Raw genomic sequence first — 26,166 nt, 5'->3', positions numbered from 1 at the left:
CTGTATGTATGCATTTCACTTTATTTTTTTAAAATTTCATGTGTTTGGTTTAATTATTGTTTCAAAGGTGAAGGGAAATCCTGTTCCTCAAGCATCTGCCTCTGCCCAGGCTGTGTTAGCACATTACCCACCTAAAGGAAACACTTTGAACGATGGTGCTGAATACATGCCAGTGGCATCCTGCTTTCGTGCATATTCAGTACTGTTACATTTATTTTGATCTACTGATATTTTACATAATGGTGGTTCCCATATTTACTATTGCCCAAGTGAAAGGCCATTTTCTATTTTTCACTGAGGACATTAGGAAATCTATTTTAATGGAGAGTTTCTTTGGAGAGTCTTAGAAATGCTAAGGATATCAAATTGAAACTTGTAATAAGTCCAACTATTTATTCTTCTTTGTTTCCTTCTTCAAACCCAGAAATTGCTGACAACTGTCTTTCTAAGATGCAGTGGTTAGAGCTCTCCTCTCCTCCTCTAGCTCTTTATTAAGCTTGGCCCAGGAGGAAACTTACTTTACTGAGAGCTGTGACCAGGGAAGAAAGAAAAATAACTATTCTCATGGGTATGACCCTAATTACCTGCACAGGTATCAACAGCCGGTTTGCTGAAAGTGGCAATTCCACACCGCCAGGGTCCCAGTCTTAAATACCCATAGTCCTGGTGCCCTTCTGTGCTGTGTCCCAGGCATGCTATAAATTAGAAATCACAGAAAATGCCCCTCTAAACGAGGAAGTGATAATAATTCCTCATGTTACCTCTGAGTTTTCAAATTTGTTATACATATGCCTACATTTGGGAAACCTAGAGTCTTATGAACTCTTTCATGTGTGAATTATTTTACATGGGTATTGTTTTTATTTTCCAAATATACATTTCTGTTATAACACTTTATGTATCTTTTCAAATGACACCACATCCCAAGATTGTGATGTACTGGTTATGTCTGCAACTCCTATCCTCCTTCACTTTTCCTATCTCCTTCATCCCCCTCTAACCTATTTGTTAGTTGAGATATAATTGACGTATAACAATGTATAACTCTAAGGTGTACCACATGTTGATTTGATACATTTATATATTGCAATATGATTTCTACTGTAGCATTAGTAACACCTCCATCCAGTCTCTTAGCAACTCTGCAGCATTAAAATAAAGGCACACTTAGAAGACACCACTAGATTAGTTCCCTACTTCCTTTCAAGGAGATCTAGAAACAAGTTTATGGTACTGGGGAAAATCTCACAAAAAAGCTTAAGGATCTTCTAAAAAGTTATTTAAAAGCAACTTGAACCCTTAATAGCCCTGCACTTACAGAAATAACACAGAAGAGGTGTTGAGAGTGAGGACTGAACTCCCTTCGGCCGCTCAGTAGCTATGTGGCCTGGGCAGCTGTCCATTACTCACCATCAGTTTCGTGAGTCCCTGTCACCTGCTGGGGGCTTTCACATACACTATACATTTACCCTCATGCCAGCCCTGTGAGTAGATCCTATTGTCCCCTATTTACAGAAGAGCAAGCATCTTTAGAGGAGGGACTTGTCCAGGGACTTGCAGCTAAGACTTGACACATGAGGATGAGAGCCCAGACTCACTGACCCCAAGGCCAAGACTCTTCTCTCTGCCTCACTAATTAGAGAGTCTTCCAATATTAATTTATTGTGATTCTATTATTTAAATTTTATCTCATTTTAAAGTTATAAAAAAGCTGACTGATTGAGAACATTTAAGACAAATAACTGTAACAATTTTTATTTTAACCCAAGTGCTCGTTTTTTATAAATGCCTTGACCTCATCCCTCAAATCAGTTGACTGAAAAAAAAATATATTGACTGAAAATATTGCTAAAGGGAATGGTTTAAATAAATTTTTGTACTCTTCCAGTAGTAGATGGAAATCTATCTCTGAAATTTCCCCAAATTAAAAAGGACACTTCCATAAAATTATATTTATTTTTACCACATCAATCTCAAAACTGAGCCCAAAAGTAATCAATAATTTTTAGAGGCTTTTCCCTGCAAGAGAGAGTAGACTCTCAGTAACAAAAATGGAGAAATTCATTAAAAATTCCAAGTAAATCTTATATACATAGACTCAGTGAATACCCCTTCCCCCCCGCATTAACACTATTTTCATTTCTATTTAGTACATTTCACAGTGGTTAACACTTAGCTTATTTGTATAACTGTGTAACTTGGCACATGGCTGGGGAGCCAGACTGCTGGAGCTTGAATCCTGGTTTTGCTACTTGCTAGCTCTATGACCACAAGCAAGTTTATTAGTCTCAATGTAAAATAGAGATATCCTAAGGCTTAGAACAGCACTTAGAACAGTGCCTGGCACATTAAGGCATTAATGCAGCACTTAGAACAGTGCCTGGCACATTAAGGCATTATAAGAGTGTTAGCAGTTATGATTTTGGAGAGTGAGATTAAGAAAAGAAGGGAGATTTTTTTCCTTTTGTTTTGTAACTTTAAAATAAGAAAACTATCAGTTTGAAGTTACTCAACTCTTATTCCACAAATATATTCTACAAATATGTTTCATGTTGCCCTTAACAAACCCTTTTTTGTAATGCCAAACTGAGCGCAGTGATTCTTAGCCTGATTTTACCTGACAGATATGCTGAAAGATATTATGATTTGCCCTGAATACCACAACTTCCTTCAAGGGAATTCTAGTCACTCCCTTCCTCTGAATACCTCCTTCTTTTATTTGATAGAATTTGGTAAAATCACAGAAACTACTTTTCATCCCTAGACAAATACTAAATCCACCTGGAAAGTAAATAGTATTGGAAATGGAAAAGGTATCCAGATTCTCATTGTACTTTTTGCCTGGTTCTTTCAATCCCTGGCCATAAGGATCATGCTTTAGCTTTTCGCTGTATAATGTTTTTATATTAAGGTAAAACTTGCTTACATTAAATATGCAATTAAATCTGTTTTGATAAATTTATACACCTTTGTAACCATTACTCCAATCATGATAATAGAGCATCCCATCACCTCAGAAAGTTCCCTTGGAATTCCTTCCTGTCCAGCCCTGCCATCCTTTTTCCCTTAGGCAACCGCTATGCTGATTGTTATCACCAGAGATTACGTTTTCTTAATCTGGAACCTCATATAAGTGGAACTATACAGAATGTACTCGTATCTGGCTTCTTTCCTTTAACACAGTGTTTCTGAGATATCAATACATGTATTAATGATTTAATTGTTTAGAATTGCTGAGTAGTGGTCCGTTGTTAAAATATATCACATTATTTTAATCCATTCTCTTACCTGTGGACACTTGGATAGTTTCCAGCCAGTATGGGCTGTCATGAATAATATGGCTAAAACCAACTTTCTATACAAGCATTTTTCGTGGGCATATGTTTTCATTCTCTTGGGCAAATACCTAGAAATGGAACTGCTAGGTTGTAGGGTAGATACTTGTTCATGAGAAATTGCCAAACAGCTTTCTCAAAGTAGTTGTCCTATTTGCAGCCCCACCAGCAATATATAAAGTTTCAGTTCTTTTACATCTTTGCATAAATTTGGTGGTGTTGTTCTGTTTAATTTTAGCCATTCTAGGAGGTGTGAAATGATATCTAATTTTGGTGTTAACTTGCATTTCCCTGAGACCTAATGATTTTAAGCTCCATGTACTTATTGGTTAGCTTCTTTTGTACAGCGACTATTCAAATCTTTTGCCTATGATTTCATTGTTATTTGCCTTATGTAATTGCTCTGTAAGGGTTCTTTACATATTCTATATCAAAAACCTTTGTTATATATTGTAAATATGTTGTTGAAGTCTGTGGCTTGATTATTTCTTTTCTTAATGCTGTCTTTTGACGAGCAGAAGTTTTTAATTTTGATGAATAACAACTTACCAATTTTTTCCTATTATATTTACTGCTTTTCGTGTCCACTCTACAAAATCTTTGCTTATTCCCAAGTGGCAAAGATATTTTTCTATGTCTTTTTCTAGAAATTGTATAGTTTTACATTTGAGTATATATCTGCTATTTTGTGTGTGGTGCAAGATAAAGTTAGTTTATTTGCTTGTTTTATGCTATATATATATATGTAGCATATACATATCAAGTCATTCTAGCACCATTGGTTAAAAAGACTTCCTTTTGGCCTTAGCACATTTGTCATCCTCATCTTCCTCCTCATCATCATAATAGCCCTTCAACTTTGATGTTTTGCTTGTGTTAGTAATTTTATATCTTTGTGTTTCCATATAAACTTGAGCAACTTGTTACTTTCTACACCCCCCCCCCCAATTTTTAAAGCTTTGTGGGACTATGGTTGCTTTGAATTTCTAGATAAGTTTGGGTATACTTAACATCTTAAAAATATTTAATCTTCCAAACCATGACCATCCTATATATCTCCATTTACCTAAATATTTTCCATTTTTTCATAGCAATATTTTATAAATTTTAATGTAGACATTTGATATGTCTTATAAAGTTCATTCTTACGTTTTATGTACTTTGCAGCTATTATAAATGCAATTATTCTGTGAGTTTTATTTTCCATTTTTATATTAGTATATAGAAATATAATTAATTTTTGCTGTTGAAATGCATACAACCATCTTCCTAAATTCACTTGTTCTGTTAGTTGTTCTGTGATTAAGATTTCTATGTAAACAATCATTTTATCTGCAAATAGAAATAATGTTACTTCTCCTCTTCCATTTCATATGCTTTTTATTTATTTATTTTTTTGCCCTCATAGAGACTTTCAATACAATGTTGAATAGAAATGTGGAGAGCAGACATCTTTACATATTCTCAATCTTAGAGATTGAGAATTGTCTCAATCTTAGAATTGTTCAATATTTGCCATTATGTATGATATTAGCTGTACGTTTTTCATATTTGCCTACTCAGAGTTAGTTAAGGGTAGTGTCCTCCAGACTGCCATGTCTGCCCAAGACTTCTGACTCCAGCTGCAAGGAGTTAGGGTCCAAATACATAGTTAGAGAGAAGAGTTCACATAAGGCTAACCTCATTTCTGCTATCAACTCAAGTTTGGGGTTTTGCAAAACCACCCTCAGGTTTGATAATTTGCTAGAATACTCACAGAACTCATGGTTGTATTCATTACAAGTAAAGGATACATTAAAATTGGCTAAGAGAAGAGAAGTGCAGGGCAGAGTCTGGGAGGATTCTAAATGTGAAGTGTCCTTTGTCCTCAGGGACCTGTTACTCTTCTGGCCTCAATGAGTGGCAAAAGCATGGAGTACTGCTGATCTGAGAAGCTCACCTGAACTTTGGTGTCCACAGTTTTTGTTGAGACTTCATTACATAGGCATGATTGATTGATTAATTATCCATGTGGTTGAACTCAATCTCCAGCCTCTCCCTTCCCCAGATGTCAGGCTGATACCAAATGGCCCAAAGCCCCCACCCTAAACCGTATGATTGTTCTTTCAGGTGTAGCCAGTCTCCACCCCAAGATGATTGGGTGTTGATGGCCCTGCCCTGAGACATCTCCTCAGCATAAACTATCAGGTGTGATCCAAGAAACCCACCACAAATAAGAAAGCCACTCCTATCACTCAGAAAATTCTAACTATTTAGAGATTATCTCCCAGGAACTGAGCACGAAGGCCAGACCTCTCTTTGGGCAAGGCCAAATTCCCTCCTACACAATGTCCTTTAACAGGTTGAAGAAATTTTTTAATATTCTTAGATTACTAAGAGTTTCTATCGCAAATCATTGTTGAATTTTCTCAAATGCCATTTCTACATCTACATCTATATTATATTCTATCTATATCTACATTATTTCTAAAAATATTCATATTGTTTTCTCATATTTTTTATTCTGATACAATGGTAAGTTACACTGATTGATGATTGAATGTTAAGCCAATCTTGCATTCCTGGAAAAATCTCACTCTATTATGATGTATCATAATTTATATATATATATTGATGGATACTATTTGCCAATGTTTCATTAAGGATTTTTTTGTCTACATTCATGAGGAATATTGTTCTGTAATTTTCTTAGTTTACGTTTTGTTCCTTTATCATACATCGTGTTCAGTCTTTTTAGGGAGCTTTCAATTTTCTTGATGATTTCAAATAACTAACTTTTTGCTTTGTTTTTGTTTCTATTGCTTATTTTCAATTTAAATTTTTTTTGCTCTTGTCATTACTATTTTCTTTCTTCTAGTTATTTAGAGTTTGACTTGCTCTTCTTTCTCTAATTTCATGAAGTAAATTAAAAATTTAGATCACTGATGTTAGCATTTCTTCTTTTATAACTTAAGCTTTTAAACTTTTAATCTCCCTCTCAGCAATGGGTTAGCTGCAATCCACAAATTTCAGTATGTTGTATTTTCATATTTATTCAGTTCAAAATATTTTTATATTCCTCTTGTGGTTTCTACTTTGGAGCTATATAACTAGAACTCTATGAACTTGCAAACATTTCTCATCTAATTCCGTTTTGTTAAGACAGCCTAGTCTGTATGCTTTTAGTCTTGAATGCATTGAGATTTTTTTTTTTTTTTTTTGGCCTAGCATGCAGGCATGCAGTATTTCCAGGTGAATGCTACTCAACACTTGAAAAAACTTATATGGTGGCTGATGGGTAGAGTGTTCTGTAGTATATTATGTTAAAGTAGATAATAGTTTGTTTAAATCTTCTTATTCTTACAGATTTTTTTCAAATTATATGAAATCACTTCACATATAATGCATTGATAAGAAGGTTACAAGCATACACTTCCAGTACTAGAGCTAGCCCAGTACTAGTTACTTCATTATGGTCATGCTTACTGAATTTTAGTCCATTTACCCTATCAGCTACTGAGAAAGATCTGTTAAATTCTCTAAGATTGTATATTTGGCTATTTCTCCCTTTAGTTCTGTCACTTTTTGCTTTAGGCTTTCATTAGGAACATACACGAACAATTGTTGTGACCTGCTTATGTATTGAACCTGTTATAATTATTAAATGTCTCTCATTGTGGTTGTAATATTCCTTGTGTTGAATTTTACATTGCCAGATATTAATATAGCCATACTGTTTTCATATGCTTATGGTGTACATGTGTATCTTTTTTTATCCTTTTATTTTCAGTTATCTCTTTATATTTAAAGTGCATCTCATGTACAGAGAGACTGATCAAACTATGACTCCCAGGCTGCTGCTTAATTTTGTAAATAAAGTTTTATGGTAGCATAGCCGTGCCCATTTCTTTACATGTTACCTGTGTTGTTTTATGCTGCAAAGCCAGAAGAGTTGAAACAAATCCATGTGGCCTGCAAGACTAAGATATTTACTATCTGGAACTTTCAGAAAAAATCTTAACCCCTTGTATAGAGCATGTAGCTGAGTCTTGATTGTTTATTATAGTCTGACAATTTTTACTTTATAATTGGAGGATTTAGCCAAGTCACATTTTACTTAATTATTGATATATTTACATTTAAGACCACCAGCTCCCTATTTGTTTTCTAGTTGTCCTCTGTTTCTCTTTTCCTGGCTTCTTTTGAGACACTCCAATAAGTTTTAGTATTACATTTTAATTTATCTACTGGCCTTTTAACTATATGTCTTTGTATTCTTTTATTGTGGTTGCTCTAGGAATTTCAATAAGAACTCAGTTTATAACTGTCAACTCATGTAATAATCTAAAACCCCAAAACATTATAACTTCATTTATCCTCCTCCATATAATTGTAGTGTGAGGTTTATAATATATGCAGTTGTAATGGATATGACAACTAGAGCAAAAAAGATGGAAGAGGTTAAATGCAAATACAATTTTTCAAGGGTCTTATATATAATGCTATATATATAGCATTAAATAGTCGGTTGTCTTTGTAAAAAAATTTTAATAGTATTTTATATCTTAGCACATATACAATCTGTATTCATTCTTTCTTATATATCTGAGTTTCCATCTAGTATCATTTTCCTTCAACCAAAGAACTTTCTTCAATACTTCTTTTAGCACAGGTCTGCTAGTGATAATTTTTCCCAGTTTTCTTTTATTCAATTTAACATGTCTTTATTTTGCTTTTGATTAAAATATATTTTTACTAGATATAAAGTTCTAGTTTGAGAGGTTTTTTCCAGCATTTTAAAGATGTTGAATTAACTTTGTTATGCATTGTTTTCTTGATGAGACATCAGCTGCTTTTCATGTCATTGTTCCCCTGAACAAATTTTCTACGGCTACTTTCAAATCATTGTCTTTATATTTGCTTTCAATTACTTTGAGTATGATGTACTTAGATGTGTTTTTCTTTTTATCATTCCTCCTTGGGAGCTGCTGACCATTTTGGATGCAAGTTAATGGACATCAACAAATCTAGGAATATTTTTCATTGTTTCTTCAAATATATTTTATGCCCCAATTCTCTTTTGCTTCTCCTACTGGGACTCCAATTACACATTTGTTAGATTGCTCACTATTGTCCCACAGGTCACTGAGGATCTGCTTCTTTTATTTCTATTATTTTTCTCTCAATTTTTTAGAATATATAATTTATATTTTTTGTCCTTATGTTCACCGAGGCTTTATTCTGCACCTCCAATCTGGTGATAAGATAATTTAGTGAATGTTAATTTCCAATATTGTAGTTTTAAGTTGTAGAATTACTTTTGTTTACATTTTTAGTACTGAGATTTCTATCTGTTCTCTCATTGTTACCACACTTTTCTTTAAGTCATTGAACATGTTATGTAATACTGATTTAAAGTTCTTAACTGTTATTTACAAAGTCTCTATTATCCAAGGACATTCTCTGCACTTTGTGTTACATTATTTTACTCTTCATTTTTATGTGTGGTAACTTCTTATTCATAACTACTCTTTGTTTGGTGATATGTTGTAGAGATCCTAGGTTCTACTATATAGGCTAAAGGATATGGATTGTTTTTACTGGCAGAGAATTAGATTACTGGCTGATTTCCTTGATCATGTCACGGTTAATTTTACATTTTATATTTCACATCTGTCTTAGGGTGAATGCTGAATCTTGACACATAGTCTTTACTAAGTTTTTCTGGGATTCCATTAGAAAGATTGACATGATTGCCAATAACTCCTTGCTTGGTGAGGTTCAACTACAAACTCTGTCTCCTCTGTGTGGGTAACAGCTAAAATCTATTTCAGGTTTTTAAGCTTTCCAAGTGTTGCTTTCTTCTGGGCTACATGAAATTTCTTCCACACGTGCAGTTTAGAGATCATTTGTGCAGTTTACACACAAATCTGGGCTCCTCACCACTCTTTGGCTCTCTCCTCTTTTGAGATTTTATTACCCTTGATTTCAAGGTTTAGTTCTAGTTAGCCTATGCCTCTGCAAATGGGAGATGCCCTCAGATGAAGACTTATGCAAAAGTAGAGCTCACCCAGTATAGGGGTCAACTTTCCTTCAGTTTCTAATTTCTTTTTGTTACTCTCAAGTACAGCCATATACCTTATTCTGTATTTTCCTGAGAGTTTATAATGTTATAAATGTAAGGATTAACACTATACAAGTGGGTTTTTTAATCATTACTATTACAAGAGCTTCTTATAGTCCATGCTTTATTTTATTTTATTTATTTATTTATTTATTTTTAATTTTTGAATTTTATTTTATTTATTTTTATACAGCAGGTTCTTATTAGTCATCAATTTTATACACATCAGTGTATACATGTCAATCCCAATCACTCAATTCATCACACCCCCACCCCCACCCCCACGCCACTTTACCCCCTTGGTATCCATACGTTTGTTCTCTATATCTGTGTCTCAATTTCTGCCCTGCACACCGGTTCATCTGTACCATTTTTCTAGGTTCCACATATATGCATTAATATACGGTATTTGTTTTTCTCTTTCTGACTTACTTCACTCTGTATGACAGTCTCTAGATCCATCCACGTCTCAACAAATGACCCAATTTTGTTCCTTTTTATGGCTAAGTAATACTCCATTGTATGTATCACATTTTCTTTATCCATTCGTCTGTAGATGGGCATTTAGGTTGCTTCCATGACCTGGCTATGGTAAATAATGCTGCAGTGAACATTGGGGTGCATGTGTCTTTTTGAATTATGGTTTTCTCTGGGTATAGGCAGAGTAGTGGCATTGCTGGGTCATATGGTAATCCTATTTCTAGTTTTTAAGGAACTTCCATACTGTTCTCCATAGTGACTCTATCAATTTACATTCCCACCAACAGTGCAAGAGGGTTCCCTTTTCTCCACACCCTTTCCAACATTTGTTGTTTGTAGATTTTCTGATGATGCCCATTCTAACTGGTGTGAGGTGATACCTCATTGTAGTTTTGATTTGCAATTCTCTAATAATTAGTGATGTTGAGCAGCATTTCATGTGCTTCTTGGCCATCTGTATGTCTTCTTTGGAGAAATATCTATTTAGGTCTTCTGCCCATTTTTGGATTGGGTTGTTTGTTTTTTTAATATTGAGCTGCGTGAGCTGTTTATATATTTTGGAGATTAATCCTTTGTCCGATGATTCATTTGCAAATATTTTCTCCCATTCTGAGGGTTGTCTTTTCCTCCTTTTTATGGTTTCCTTTGCTGTGCAAAAGCTTTGAAGATTCATTAGGTCGATTTGTTTTTTTTTGTTTGTTTTTATTTCCATTACATAGGGAGGTGGGTCAAAAATAATCTTGCCATGATTTATGTCAAAGAGTGTTCTTCCTATGTTTTCCTCTAAGAGTTTTACAGTGTCCCGTCTTACATGTAGGTGTCTAATCCATTTTGAGTTTCTTTTTGTGTATGGTATTAGGGAGTGTTCTAATTTCATTCTCTTACATGTAGCTGTCCAGTTTTCCCAGCACCACTTATTGAAGAGACTGTCTTTTCTCCATTGTATATCCTTGCCTCCTTTGTCATAGATTAGTTGACCATAGGTGTGTGGGTTTATCTCTGGGCTTTCTATCTTGTTCCATTGATCTATGTTTCTGTTTTTGTGCCAGTACCATATTGTCTTGATTACTGTAGCTTTGTAGTATAGTCTGAAGTCAGAGAGTCTGATTCCTCCAGCTCCGTTTTTTTCCCTCAAGACTGCTTTGGCTCTTCGGGGTCTTTTGTGTCTCCATACAAATTTTAAGATTATTTGTTCTAGTTCCATAAAAAATGCCATTTGTAATTTGATAGGGATTGCATTGAATCTGTAGATTGCTTTGGGTAGTATAGTCATTTTCACAGTATTGATTCTTCCAATCCAAGAACATGGTATATCTCTCCATCTGTTGGTATCATCTTCAATTTCTTTCATCAGTGTCTTACAGTTTTCTGCATACAGGTCTTTGTCTCCCTAGGTAGGTTTGTTCCTAGGTATTTTACTCTTTTTGTTGCAGTGGTAAATGGGAGTGTTTCCTTAATTTCTCTTTCAGATTTTTCATCATTAGTGTATAGGAATGCAAGAGATTTCTGTGCATTAATTTTGTATCCTGCAACTTTACCAAATTCATTGATTAGCTCTAGTAGTTTTCTGATGGCATCTTTAGGATTCTCTATGTGTAGTATCATGTCATGTGCAAACAGTGACAGTTTTACTTATTCTTTTCCAATTTCTATTCCTTTTATTTTTTTTTCTTCTCTGATTGCTGTGGCTAGGACTTCCAAAGCTATGTTGAATAATAGTGGTGAGAGTGGACATCCTTGTCTTGTTCCTGGTCTTAGAGGAAATGCTTTCAATTTTTCACCATTGAGAATGATGTTTGCTGTGGGTTTGTCATATACGGCCTTTATTATGTTGAGGTAGGTTCCCTCTGTGCCCACTTTCTGGAGAGTTTTTATCATAAATAGGTGTTGAATTTTGTCAAAAGCTTTTCCTGCATCTATTGAGGTGATCATATGGTTTTTATTCTTCAATTTGTTAATATGGTGTATCACATTGATTGATTTGCATATATTGAAGAATCCTTGCATCCGTGGGATACATCCCACTTGATCATGGTGTATGATCCTTTTAATGTGTTGTTGGATTCTGTTTGCTAGTATTTTCTTGAGGATTTTTGCATCTATATTCATCAGTGATATTGGTCTGTAATTTTCTTTTTTTGTAGTACCTTTGTCTGGTTTTGGTATAAGGATGTTGGTGGCCTCATAAAATGAGTTTGGGAGTTTTCCTTCCTCTGCAGATTTTTGGAAGAGTTTGAGAATGATGGGTGTTAGCTCTTCTCTAAATGTTTAATAGAATTCACCTGTGAAGCCATCTGGTCCTGGACTTTTGTTTGTTGGAAGATTTTTAATCACAGTTTCAATTTCATTACTTGTGATTGGTCTGTTCATATTTTCTGTTTCTTCCTGATTCAGTCTTGGAAGGTTATACCTTTCTAAGAATTTGTCCATTTCTTCCAGGTTGTCCATTTTATTGGCATAAAGTTGCTTGTAGTAGTCTCTTAGGATGTTTTGTATTTCTGCAGTGTCTGTTGTAACTTCTCCTTTTTCATTTCTGATTTTATTGATTTGAGTCCTCTCCCTCTTTTTCTTGATGAGTCTGGCTAATGGTTAATCAATTTTGTTTATCTTCTCAAAGAAGCAGCTTTTAGTTTTATTGATCTTTCCTATTGCTTTCTTTGTTTCTATTTCATTTCCTTCAGCTCTGATCTTTATGATTTCTTTCCTTCTGCTAACTTTGGGTTTTGTTTGTTCTTCTTTCTCTAGTTCCTTTACGTGTAAAGTTAGATATTTTATTTGAGATTTTTCTTGTTTCTTGAGGTACACTTGTATAGCTATAAACTTCCCTCTTAGAACTGCTTTTGCTGCATCCCATAGGTTTTGGATTGTCATGTTTTCATTGTCATTTGTCTCTAGGTATTTTTTGATTCTCTCTTTGATTTCTTCAGTGATCTCTTGGTTATTTAGTAACGTATTGTTTAGCCTCCATGTGTTTGTGTTTTTTACGTTTTTTTCCCTGTAATTCATTTCTAATCTCATAGCATTGTGGTCAGAAAATATGCTTGATATGATTTTAATTTTCTTTAATTTACTGAGGCTTGATTTGTGACCCAAGATGTGATCTATCCTGGAGAATGTTCCATGCACACTTGAGAAGGAAGTGTAATCTGCTGTTTTTGGATGGAATGTCCCATAAATATCAATTAAATCTATCTGGTCTCTTGTGTCATTTAAACCTTCTGTTTCCTTATTTATTTTCATTTTGGATGAGCTGTTCATTGGTGTAAGTGAGGTGTTAAAGTCCCCCACTATTATTGTGTTACTGTTGATTTCCTCTTTTATAGCTCTTAGCAGTTGCCTTATGTATTAAGGTGCTCCTGTGTTGGGTGCATATATATTTATAATTGTTATATCTTTTTGTTGGATTGATCCCTTGATCATTATGTAGTGTCCTTCCTTGTCTCTTATAACATTCTTTTTTTAAAGTCTATTTTATCTGATATGAGTATTGCTACTCCAGCTTTCTTTTGATTTCCATTTGCATGGAATATCTTTTTCCATCCCCTCACTTTCAGTCTGTATGTGTCCCTAAGTCTGAAGTGGGTCTCTTGTAGACAGCATATATATGGGTCTTGTTTTTGTATCCATGCAGCAAGCCTGTGTCTTTTGGTTGGAGCATTTAATCCATTTACATTTAAGGTAATTATCGATATGTACGTTCCTATGACCATTTTCTTAATTGTTTTGGGTTTGTTTTCGTAGGTTCTTTTCTTCTCTTGTGTTTCCCACTTAGAGAAGTTCCTTTAGAATTTGTTGTAGAGCCGCTTTGGTGGTACTGAATTCTCTTAGCTTTTGCTTGTCCATAAAGCTTTTGATTTCTCCATCGAATCTGAATGAGATCCTTGCTGGGTAGAGTAATCTTGGTTGTAGGTTCTTCCCTTTCATCACTTTAAGTATATCACACCACTCCCTTCTGGCTTGTAGAGTTTCTGCTGAGAAATCAGCTGTTAACCTTATGGGAGTTCCATTGTATATTATTTGTCATTTGTCCCTTGCTGCTTTCAATAATTTTTCTTTGTCTTTAATTTTTGCCAATTTGATTACTATGTGTCTCGGCATGTTTCTCCTTGGGTTTATCCTTTATGGGACTCTCTGTGCTTCCTGGACTTGGGTGGCTATTTCTTTTCCCATGATAGGGAAGTTTTTTACTATAATCTCTTCAAATATTTTCTCTGGTCCTTTCTCTCTCTCTTCTCCTTCTGGGACCCCTATAATGTAAATGTTGTTGCATTTAATGTTGTGTCAGAGTTCTCTTAGGCTGTCTTTTTTTCTTTTCATTCTGTTTTCTTTATTCTGTTCCACAGCAGTGAATTCCACAATTCTGTCTTCCAGGTCACTTACCCGTTCTTCTGCCTCAGTTATTCTCCTATTGATTCCTTCTAGTGTAGTTTTCATTTCAGTTATTGTATTGTTCATCTCTGTTTGTTTGTTCTTTCATTCTTCTCGGCCTTTGTTAAGCATTTCTTGCATCTTCTCGATCTTTGCCTCCATTCTTTTTCCGAGGTCCTGTATCATCTTCACTATCATTATTCTGAATTCTTTTTCTGGAAGGTTGCCTATCTCCACTTCATGTAGTTGTTTTTCTGGGGTTTTATCTTGTCCTTTCGTCTGGTACATAGCCCTCTGCCTTTTCATCGTGTCTATCTTTCTGTGAATGTTGTTTTTGTTCCACAGGCTGCAGGATTGTAGTTCTTGCTTCTGCTGTCTTCCCTCTGGTGGATGAGGCTATCTAAGAGGCTTGTGCACGTTTCCTGATGGGAGGGATTGGTCCATGCTTTATTTTTAAGTTGTGAATATATTATGTCCTCAAACTTATTATAACTTCCTTCTTCCCATACTGGTCAAAGTAGGTTGAAAAAAAAACACAATTGCAAAATTGATTTATTACATTGCTAAATTTATTTTATTTTATTTTATTTTATTTTTATACTTATACAACATTGACTCTTTTATCTGTCACTCTCTCTACTGGCTCCCTGAAAGTTGGAATTTTTACTTTGGAGGAAAGAATATTATTTAATGAAGTGAGTTTGAAAGAATAAAAGAGAAAGAGAGGGAGTGAAAAGAAAAGTAGAGAGAAAAGGAATGAAGGAAAAGTCAGGGAGGTGAGAGGAGGCAAGGAGAATAAAAGAAAAAGGTTTTGAGAATCATGTAGTTTTTCTTGATTGCCACAATATCTTACTGATTTATAGAAATTATAGTTATTAGTATATATTAGAATATATAGTAAGGTGCTTTTAGAATAATCAAGGTACATATTTATGCATATAATTTTGTGCAGTTTTACCTGAAAACATTGGAGTAAGACGTCACTCAAGTTCTGTCATTTCAATGTAGATTTTCTCTATTTTACCTATCTGTAAAAAAGCAGCTGGGTCTGTATTGACTTCATATTGCTGAACACTAATATCATAAGGAACAGTAAAAAGGAATAGATATAAACTGTAATAAAGTCAGTTAGTTCAATGCAGTAAAAGAAATATCTTTTGGATGCCTACCATATTCAGACAGTAAGATATAATAAAACATGGTCCTTATTATCAAGGAGCTTACACTCAACTCAAGGAGACTAAAGAGATTGGCCACATTTGAAGTGTCATGGGACAGATGGCTGGAGATCTGGGTAGAGACTCACTGAAGGGAAGAGCTAGATCTCTCTGTGTTTAAGGTCTGAAGAAAGCAAAACATGCCAGAGTCTCAATCAGAAACTTGAGAGGGCCATGACTTAGGAGTAGGGACAAACCAGATATAGACTGAGTCTTACTAAAACTGCAACTGAGCTTCAGACCCTATCTGCTCACCTATCTGCAGTAAAGGGGGGACCTTATGTGATGGAAAATAACATCATATGTAGTCTCTGCTGTTATTTTATATATGGTGTCATGCAAAATAAAAAGGACTAGTTATGTAAAGAGTCAAGAAAATATAATCAATAATCAAGAGGAAAAATAGACAAGCAGATCTATGCATTGTTTGGGTATTGTAGTTAACAGGCAAGGATATTAAAATAACTATAAATAAGATATCAAAAGTGGAAGAAAAGATGGCCAAAGGAGATGAATGGAATAGAAAATAGAAATGTACTTTAAAATATTTAAAAATCAAATTGACATTTTAGACCTGAAAAAGATAATATTAAAAAGTAGGTCTTTGGGGACTTCCCTGGTGGCACAGTGGTTAGGAATCTGCCTGCCAATGCAGGGGACACGGGTTCAAGCCCTGGTCTGGGAGGATCCCACATGCCGCGGAGCAACTGGGCCCATGCGCCGCAGCTGCTGAGCCTGCATTCTAGAGCCCACGAGCCACAACTACTGAGCCTGCGTGCCACAGCTGCTGAGGCCCACATGCCTAGAGCCCATGCACTGCAGCGAAGAGTGGCCCCTGCTCGCCACAGCTAGAGGAAGCCCGCACACAGCAAATAAGACCCAAAGCAGCCATAAATAAATATATAAATAAAAGACTTGACCTTTTAAAAAATAATCTTAAAAACAAAAAATAGGTCTTTGGTGGATAAATTTAAAAGCAGACTGGCCACAGCAGAACACAAGAGAAGTAAACTGGAATACAGATCAATAGAAAACATCCAAGTTGAAGCACACAGAGGAAAAAGAATAGATAAGACACACAAGAGCATGAGAGACATGTGGGACACACACAAAAGATCTAATTTATGTATAAGTGAAATCCCAGAAAGAATAAAGAGCAAGAATGTCCGTCACCAGTAAAATAGATAAATAAGCCCAATAACAAGCTATACAGCAATGAAAATAAACAACCTACAACTACATGCAACATTATATATGAATGTCACAAACATAAAGTTGAGTTTAAATAAAAGGCAGACAGAAATGAATACATGTGGTATGATTCCATTTATAACAAATTATAAAACCAGGTAAAACCATTCTGTGAGATAACAGGATTATAGTAACCTTTGGGGAGGTAGAAGTGACTGGAAGGGAGTATAATGGGGGATTTCTTCATCTGCAACTATTTTGTTTCTTGAACTAGGTACTAGTTACATTCATGCACCCAGTTTTTGAAAATTCATTGAACTGTACTCTTACGATAGGTACATTACCTTGTATGGATATTATTGAGGTTACTAAGATTTTATTCGTTACTAGTTAAGTAACTTATTAGCAAAAGAGACTAGACCTCAAATGATCTGTGATATATATATAATGTGGTATATATAACGTAGATGGCATATATACCTTTATTTTATACATGTAAATTCATATATATATATATATATATAAATATACTGTCACATATTATAGGACTCAATCATGTTGGCAGGGTTTGAGGTTGCTCTCCTGCTTATGAATCAATTTAGAAGGCTGTAGTTTAAGCTAAATTAAGAATTTTAAAATCACAAATTAAATTAAATTTAGGCTAAATATAATGAATGTCTCAGTATGAATGAGCCATATGTCTTTATCTCACTTGGACATAAATCATACACAGTTACACACTATTAACACTATGACACTGTTAACACTATCACACTATTAAGTTGTGATTCTTAGCAAATGAGTTAAGGAGTTCTATTTAAAGCAAAGAAATACTTTTAGGGAAAAATGGAGTTTTCTACACTAGCTTCCTTAACCAAGAGACACATCTGGTACTATATAATTTTTATATAAAATTAGAAGTATTACTAGGAATTATATAGCAATAATAATTTGAAATACCATATCACTGTGATTTCCCTGATGTGCTTATAACATGGAGAGAGTTAGGGAATAAAGGAGGAATGGAAGGAAGGAAGAGAGAGGGGAGAGAGGGAGGAAGGAGGGAAGGAAATAGTACACTCTTGGAAATACAGTTATGATTTCTCTCAAGTGGTCCAAAACCAAGGAATTTAGCTGTGTGTTTAAGAAAACCTGATTTCAGCTCTTAAAAGAGAGAATCTAGTAGTCGTGTGTAACCCTGGAAGCCACTGGGGCAGTGGTTCTCAAACTTTACATGCAGCAGGACCACTAGGAGGTCTTGTTTATCATAATTTGCAGGCCCTATCCGCAGAGTTTCTTTTACATGCTTCTATGGTGGGGCCTCAGAATTTTCACTTCTGTCACGTTCCCAGGGGGTGCTGATACTGCTGGTCTGGGGCCACAATTTGAGAACCACCACATTAGAGCTGCCTTAGCTTCTGCTAAGATACAGGACATTGGTTCAACATGGATGCATAATAGGGAATGCAGAAACTGAAAGCCCCTAATGAAACTTCTTCAGAAAATTTTTGCAGGATGTATTTGCCCAGAATGAAAATTTTGACTATCAAATGATAATAATTACTTCCGGGAAAGTAGAAAGAAAATCAACCCAGCCAAAAACATGATGCAACTAAGTATGTGTAGTCTGTGTTCAAAATAACTGACTTCTTTTTCTCTTAGCATATATTTAATGCAACCCTACGACCAAGGTAATTTCAGTGGAATGTGTCCTGTTACCAATCAAGGCTCACAGATGTGGAATTGTTCGTCCTAGGGGCTTACCTGTATTAGATGTAAAACATTTGCTTTTCAAAGATACATTAATGTGAACCCTAAAATTAAAAATAAGAAAGGTTAAATATGTGTGTGTCAATGTGATAATGTTTAATTCTCTCATAGGACTGCATCAAAACATGTAAACAAGGATCTTGGTAATCTGGAAGAAAACAAAAAGTTAGAAGAAAACAATCACAAAACAGAAGCCTAAGAGAGAAACTGTTTCACTTGTTGTCCAGGTGGGTAGGCTGTTTGAGGTTTATAGAAATAATTCCCAGGAAAGTATGAAACATCCTAGAGATGAAAGGGAAAGCCTTGACATTAAGAGGCCTTATAATTACAGCTTTCAAACAGGAAGAGAGTTTTTCAAAAGGAAACTTTGGTTACTCAGAAAGGTATTTTCAGAAGTATGGAATCTCAACGGCCTCCCCATCCTCTGAATAAAAATCATTATCCTCAGAATAATTGAAATCAATTTTGAGATTTTAACATTCAATGAGCATTTTTTATTCTAATGCCAAAAATTTTGCTGAGTGCAAAAATCTTAATTTTATAAATTGATATTTTGATTAGATGAGAAGCAATTCTCATACTTTATTTTAAAAAGCAATTATGAGAATAATTTTAAAATATAAAAATTTTAATCCAAGGATTTAATATGCTTAAAAGTGTCAGCGTATTTATACAGCCATCTCTCAAATCATTGTAATGAAAAGACTAACAAATTTATGTGTGTGTACACACACACTTTTCCAAATAGTGTATATATTATATATGTGTGTATGTATCTATAGGTGCATATATATGTATGTGTGTATTATGTATATATCAATATAATATATATACATGCATATATATTGCATACATCAATATATAATAGCTATATGAGTGTGATTTTTAAGATAATCTCCAAAAGAGGTATGTTTCCATGGTATTGCCACTTTCAATTTGAACTTTTTATTTTTATTTATGTTCTCTTGAGCCAGTCAAACAGAGAAGCCATTTGGACAAATTATTTTTTGTGTCCTTGAGAATAGTGTTACTATAGTTTACTCAAATATATAAAAATCCCCAACAGCCATAGTAAAACTTTGTTTCATTATAAATAAACCACAAGTTATGATTCGAGTGGGTCACCTAAATTAATCCCATAGAGAAGATAGGGAGCAAGGGAAAGAATTGCAATTAGAAGAATGCACACAGGAAAGAAAAATAAGAATGATTGAAATAAGACATTTTTATAATCTGGAAACCAGAATCTCAAAATGATTGGGTGAAAGGAGTAAGATCTGAATTCCTTCCCTTATCCTGCCTTCCACTGGAGACCAAGTACGCAGCATTCCCACCTGATTCTTATTTCTGCTTCTCTAGGATTCGTTCCTCAATCCTCTGTAAATGTAGAGTTTACCTTCTTTTTTCTTCAAAATCAGATAGAGTAAATTCTCAAAGGAAAATTGAGCTTGAGGACAAAGCCCACAAAATGGAGTGTGATTTGAACGGATAAGTGAGTTTGTTAACCTGAAGAGAAACAGAATGAAATATTTTCCTGAAAAACCTTATAATTTTCATAAGAACTAAGCAATTTTCACAAAAATACTTTCAACAATTCAAAAAGATTATTAGTTGAAGAGCTGCAGCAATACCTGGGATTACAGTTAGGTTCAGGGACAGTGGAGCTTTATAAAAAGCTCTTATGAAGTATCACTTTCAGTACAAAGCATATGTTGATTGTGAAAAGTGATTGCTATGGTAACTTATCTGAATTGTGGTTTTTTTCATCATTTCAGAGAAAAGAAAACTATATAGACCAATTGAAGCATGAACGTGGATTGTATTTAAGACATATACAAAGACATTGACGGCAATTCATGGTTCAAGTGTTAAGCAGTTCATTCTACCAAGCTGTCACAGGATTTTAGAGAATTATCTCAAATAAAACAATGAAATGAAATTACAAACAATAACAACAAGTTTTGGCAGCCATGATAATAGGTCATATGTTGTGTTGGTTTGATTTTCTTTTCTGTAAATGTCTGCACTGAGAAATTCCTTTTTGGTTTGCCTTTTATGTAAATTTTTTACGTAGCTATTTTTATACACTGTAAGCTTTGTTCTGGGAGTTGCTGTTAATCTGATGTATAATGTGATGCTTTTATTTCAATTGTTTATATGGATAATCTGAGCAGGTACATTTCTGATTCTGATTGCTATCAGTAATGCCCCCAGACTTTATCGCAAGCACCTAAATCCCAAAGGTGGCAGCTTGTGAAGATTGGGGACACACATCGCCCTAGTCAAAAACTGATTTTTATCACTCGGGAGGAGGAGGCAAAGAGTGAGGTTGATTAGCACCAGATGAACTACTTCTGTGTATGTGCCACCAGCTGACTCTCAAGGAAATCACAGGTGCATGTGCACACACACATAATAATGGTGCTCCCAAACTGACAATTTTGCCTATTCTGAAAAAAACATCACATAGAATTTGGGTAGCATTTACCTTTAGAGACACCTGCTAGTAAATTATTTTCTGTCAAAATAAGAAAACAAATCAATGAATGAGAGACAGTTTGGAAAAATCATGGATAACATTCCCATTTTCATAGGTCACTATGTAAATCACTGTAATTGAAAATTGGAGTTAAATCCTTTGGGTTATCCACTGCCTTAAAATTATACCTATTTCCTTTAAAAAAAAAAAAAAAGATATCAGTCAGAATTGGAGATTTTTAACAGTGATCATTATCAAAGCTGTGTTATTTTCCACAGAATATAGAATATATATTTTTTTCGTGTGTTTTTGTTAACTACGCTACAGATAATTGAATGCACCTTGAGATCATTTAGTGTTTTTAACTGGTACATAATTTATCAAGCAGTACATCAAAAAGTGTAATAATAAAATGTCTATATACTTTTAGTTACATTCAAATTTGTAACTTTATAAACATGTTTTATGCTGGAGGAAATTTATAGGGTGGTAGTGTAAATGGAAACTTTTTGAAGTAGGCTGGATATGGGCCAATAGCTACTTGGGACTAGACTTTTAAACTTTGCTCTTTCAAGCAGAAGCCTGGTTTCTGGGAGAACACGGCATGGCCATTTTTGTCATGGATTTACATAACTTTATTGAAGAAAAATGAACATCAGATTTCCAGGTATAGAACTGTGTTCTTTGGGAGGAAAGGAAAACTGGTGTTTGTTTTTTAGATTGATGGAATAAAAAATTAGGAAGGCAATGAAAAATAAATTGAAGATTAAAGTCAGATGAAGATTAGGAATAAATACTTTGCCACTTCTGCATTATTTAGAAACACACATTGTACATTTGTAAACCGTTTGCTGTCTGAGCAATAGTGACTCAGTTTAATAAAAGCTTCCTATAGTGTATTGGTATGAATTAAATACATAAAATATCCTATTAGACTTGATGCTGTATAAAATATTATGGGAAAAAAGAAAATATGTTATTTTGCCTCTAAACTTTGATTTATTGAAGTTTTATTTGGCAGGAAAAAATTGAATCTTGGTCAATATTTAAACCAAAGTGAAAGGGGAAAAACCAAAGTTATTTGTTTTGCATGGCTACGCCATTCTGTTATCTCTGTAAATACTGTGATTTTTTTTCTTTTATCTTTAGAATTTTGTTAAAAAAATTCTAAAATTTTTAAACACCTGCTTTCCACAATAAACCATGAACACTAAAATGAACTTATTTCCATATAAATATTTTTTCTTTTTATCTTTTGGTGTGAGAGATCAAAGGTTCAAAGTTTAACTCCTAAGAGACATTTGCATAAAGAAGCAATGTGACAATAGAAAGAGAGGTTTTTACTGCAATTATTTCTTGGCTTCTATGGTTAACTAAGTCCAAAAACAGCTGTCAGAACCTAGAGAGCAGAACATGGGAAACTGAGCTATGGACTGAAAGCAGAAAGTTTGCCTGGGGAAAAAAGGGACAACATTGTTACCAGTGAATCAATGCCTGGATAAAAAGGAAAGCTTATGTGTGCAACAGCAGCCATAAGCACAGCAAGGCTGGGAAGGAAGATAATGCGCAATCCTCAACCTTTGAGGTTTTGTCTTTCCAAACTTAACTCTTTGGCAACAGGAGACAGGTTTTGCCAGTTCAAGGTTCACTCCCTATCTGTGATTGCAGGACTTGTATGTGGAAATGGATTAACATACCCGTCTATGCCTAAAAGATAATAAAACTGAAATATGTCTTCACATATCTCTCACAGCTGTCTGCCTCTTGTCTAAACTAGGATGTTCATGCGTAGAAAGTAGTTGTCTTTATTAAAGAGTGGAAAACTCATTGTGACTCTCCACCTCCCTGGAGAAGTAATTCAGCAAAATAAAATCGTCCATGCCCTCCTATGATGTCAGGTAAGCCACTTCAGCTAGTCCCCGATTTCACAAGGGGTGATTTCTATAATGCGCGTATCTCCCTTTTCAGCCGTAGAGTCACACTTATTGTGGGCCTCCCACGTGGCTGTCCTGTGAACTGACTTAAGAGGACCCTTGCCTGTTCAGCGTACCATCTGGAATTACCTAGGCATGAACCTAGAAATGCTTCCCCCTCCAAGTAAGGTAAAGCCAGCTATGTGCGTCAGAGAAAGTAATTAATATTTATTGAGCTCATACTGTGTGCTTTGGCCATCTATACGTTATCTTTTTTAATCCTGAATGGTTATAAATAGTATTAAATAACCCCCGTTTCACAGCAGAAAATGAAGGTTTAGAGAGATTCCACAACTCCCAAGTACGTTTAGCTTCTAAGTAGATAAGTCAGGTATCAAACCGATCTGATTCTAAAGGCCATGCTCACCCCAGTCTACTATAGTTCCCACACTTCTTTAATAAAGAAATCTTCCTTTTTAGAATATGTAAAATTGAAAAACATTAATTGATACGTGAACTGGTTATACCATCTATAAAGGATTATTCCAAGATATTCAAATCACTTAATAGGCAAATATTATAATATTTTAACTGTATTTGGAGTATTAGACATTATATATAGTATATATGGGTGTATTTAAAACACTTCTGTATTTTAAAATGTGATGTGGGGCTTCCCTGGTGGCGCCGTGGTTGAGAGTCTGCCTGCCAACGCAGGGCACACGGGTTCGAGCCCGGGTCTGGGAAGATCCCACATGCCGCGGAGCAACTGGGCCCGTGAGCCACAATTACTGAGCCTGCGCGTCTGGAGCCTGTGCTCTGCAACAAGAGAGCCCGCGATAGTGAGAGGCCCGCGCACTGCGATGAAGAGTGGCCCCCGCTCGCCGCAACTAGAGAAAGCCCGCTCACAGAAACGAAGACCCAACACAGCCAAAAATAAATAAATAAATAATTTTTTTAAAAAAGTGATGTGACATATATATCAATCACATCACACTTAAATACCGCCCCCACGTGTGTATATATATATAAATCACACACACACACACACACACTATATATATATATATATACACACACCACATTACATTTTAAACACACATACTGCTCTCAGATACTAGTTACCTATCATGAGACCTGGACTATATTGGTGTTTTATTTACACTGCTTCATTTGAATCCACCCACCATTCTGCTACAGGAGGTGCTGTCCCTATCTTACACATGAAGACAATGTAAATAAGTTTGTCTACAATCACAGAAACCAGGAGTGGCTGACCTAGGACCTGTGCTCAAGATGACCAAGTCTAAGTTCTATTCACTACATTGTTTATCATCCCTGTTGTATTGAATATACATCTAATCTATGCTTGGGGAGAGTGCCAAAAGATAGATTTGCATTGAATGACCTACTTGTTCCCTCTAGTAACTAATGCCATTCATATTCAGAGTAATATGATAAGAAATATGTGAAAACTGCTTTGAAAACAATAAATTATCATATAAATGTTAGTTTTTTATTACATGTCTAAGGAATTAAATGGAACTAACTCTACTATTTTAAAAAATGCAGTAGATTTGGCTTTACAAGTATCATACTTTAACAATAAAAATTACTTCAGTCAAAGGTAGAATGTATATTTCTTATCTAAGCTTCTGAATAAAAAGTATTTTAAAAATACTAGAAACTTGAAGTCAGAATACTGGAGTTCATTTTTTCCCCCTCTTTACCTGTCCCAATCCAATTTCTTTTTCTTCCGCAAATGTCCATCTCTCATTTTTTCTTATAAATGCTCCTTCAATGCACAAATATTCATTGGAAAATGAACACACAAGCATATGACTGCAAAGGCAGATGGCATTCTCAAGTTATCTGTCTTGTCTCTTTTTATTAGCTAGCTCAGGAAAAGGTTTAACCTTGTGATGGCCAAGCAGCTGAGTGAATTCAAAGATATTCAATTACATTTATAGGTGTTTACACGTGCGCATGCATACACATGCACACACACACACACAAACATTATGGGCTACTTTACCCCATAATCCTGTAAGGGAGGATATAGGATTTGCTTATCAGAAATGGAATTGTTTGAAGAACTACAAAATATTTGTCAAATAGGAAGCAGCTACGGGGTAAAAATATTCATGGTACTTTGATGGGAGGCATTCATAATTGTAACAAAAGGTATAATAGCACACGTTAGACTCAATAGTTGCAATGAAATTTGTATGAGTAAGCCTAATTGCATAAACTCTATACTACCAAGAAATAAATGAGGTCCTCAACATCTAGAGGCTCAATATAAATTATTAGATTCTTTAAGAAAACGTGTATTATCAGAGAGCACAGGCTATGGTCTCCAGAAGGTATAGCATTTGACAAAACATGCCTTCAGAAGCTGACAGCAGCTCAATTTGGACTATTTGTGAGATAAATAATCAAAATGTCATCTCAACTTTTTCTATACATATTTTCTTTCTGATTATGTTTTCCCAGCTAGGCCAGCATAAACTGAGCTTCAATTAGAAGTTTAAATTGATGGCTCGATTCACGTACCGAGATGTTCACTTACACAGAAATAATAGTTGAAATTTGGGCAACCCTGAATAATTCTTTGAATTCTGATCAGTGAAAAAACCATGTTATTAGTGAAATGAGATGTAGTTACTGCTTGAAAATTGATTCATGGGACTCTCCCTGGGATGGCTTATTAAGGAAATGGAATGGTTCTGTTAAGAAAAGTTTTATGTTTAAGCATGAGAGTCGTTCCTTACATGCTAAACTTACTAAAAACCCAATTTACCCAGAAATTCTGGGCTTCTACATTGTTGGCAGTAACAACTAAGTTCCTTTTTCTTATCTTGATTAGAATGTCCACCAAAAGCTTTAAGATAGTATTTGCATTGACAGACAAATAGACATTACTTATTGTTCAGTCTGATTCCAAAAGGAAAGATTATTTTTTCAAACATTTGCAGGTTCATTTACAGGAATAATCGTCTGTGACTTTTCTTAATTTAGAGAGCTTTGTTCTTCATATATAATAGTTGCATATTAAGCTATTTGAAAGATGATGGGTTTTTGTCACACTGGCAACACCACAAAAACGACAAATAGACCTTCCTCCATATTCCTAACGGATAATCTGTTTTCAGAGAAATGCAATTTAAAAGTTGTGTGTAGTGATTACTCTTTCATTCTTTAATTTTTCTTGAATGTAATAAAATAAAGTCATTAAAATATCAAATACATACTTTATAGTTGTCACCACAGGACTCACTATATTTTTTGTTGTCCTGATGACAATAGC

At 34.8% G+C, this 26,166-nt stretch overlaps 1 protein-coding gene across 3 annotated transcripts in view; it reads left to right on the top strand.

Annotated features, from left to right (window-relative positions):
- Positions 1-18,691, top strand: part of ALCAM (activated leukocyte cell adhesion molecule) — a 198,340-nt gene extending 179,649 nt beyond the window's left edge. For all 3 annotated transcript variants that reach the window (XM_007187157.2, XM_007187156.3, XM_007187158.2), the window contains one exon: positions 18,576-18,691. In XM_007187157.2, coding sequence (XP_007187219.1) covers positions 18,576-18,663 — 88 coding nt within the window. In that variant the 3' untranslated portion in view covers positions 18,664-18,691. The remainder of the gene's footprint in view (positions 1-18,575) is intronic.
- The last annotated feature ends 7,475 nt before the right edge of the window (positions 18,692-26,166 follow it).

Source organism: Balaenoptera acutorostrata, chromosome 4 (assembly GCF_949987535.1).
Source record: "Balaenoptera acutorostrata chromosome 4, mBalAcu1.1, whole genome shotgun sequence".
Classification (NCBI taxonomy): Eukaryota; Metazoa; Chordata; class Mammalia; order Artiodactyla; family Balaenopteridae; genus Balaenoptera; species Balaenoptera acutorostrata.
The sequence above is the reverse complement of the archived record's forward strand: the minus strand, read 5'-3'. Positions and strand labels throughout refer to the sequence as shown.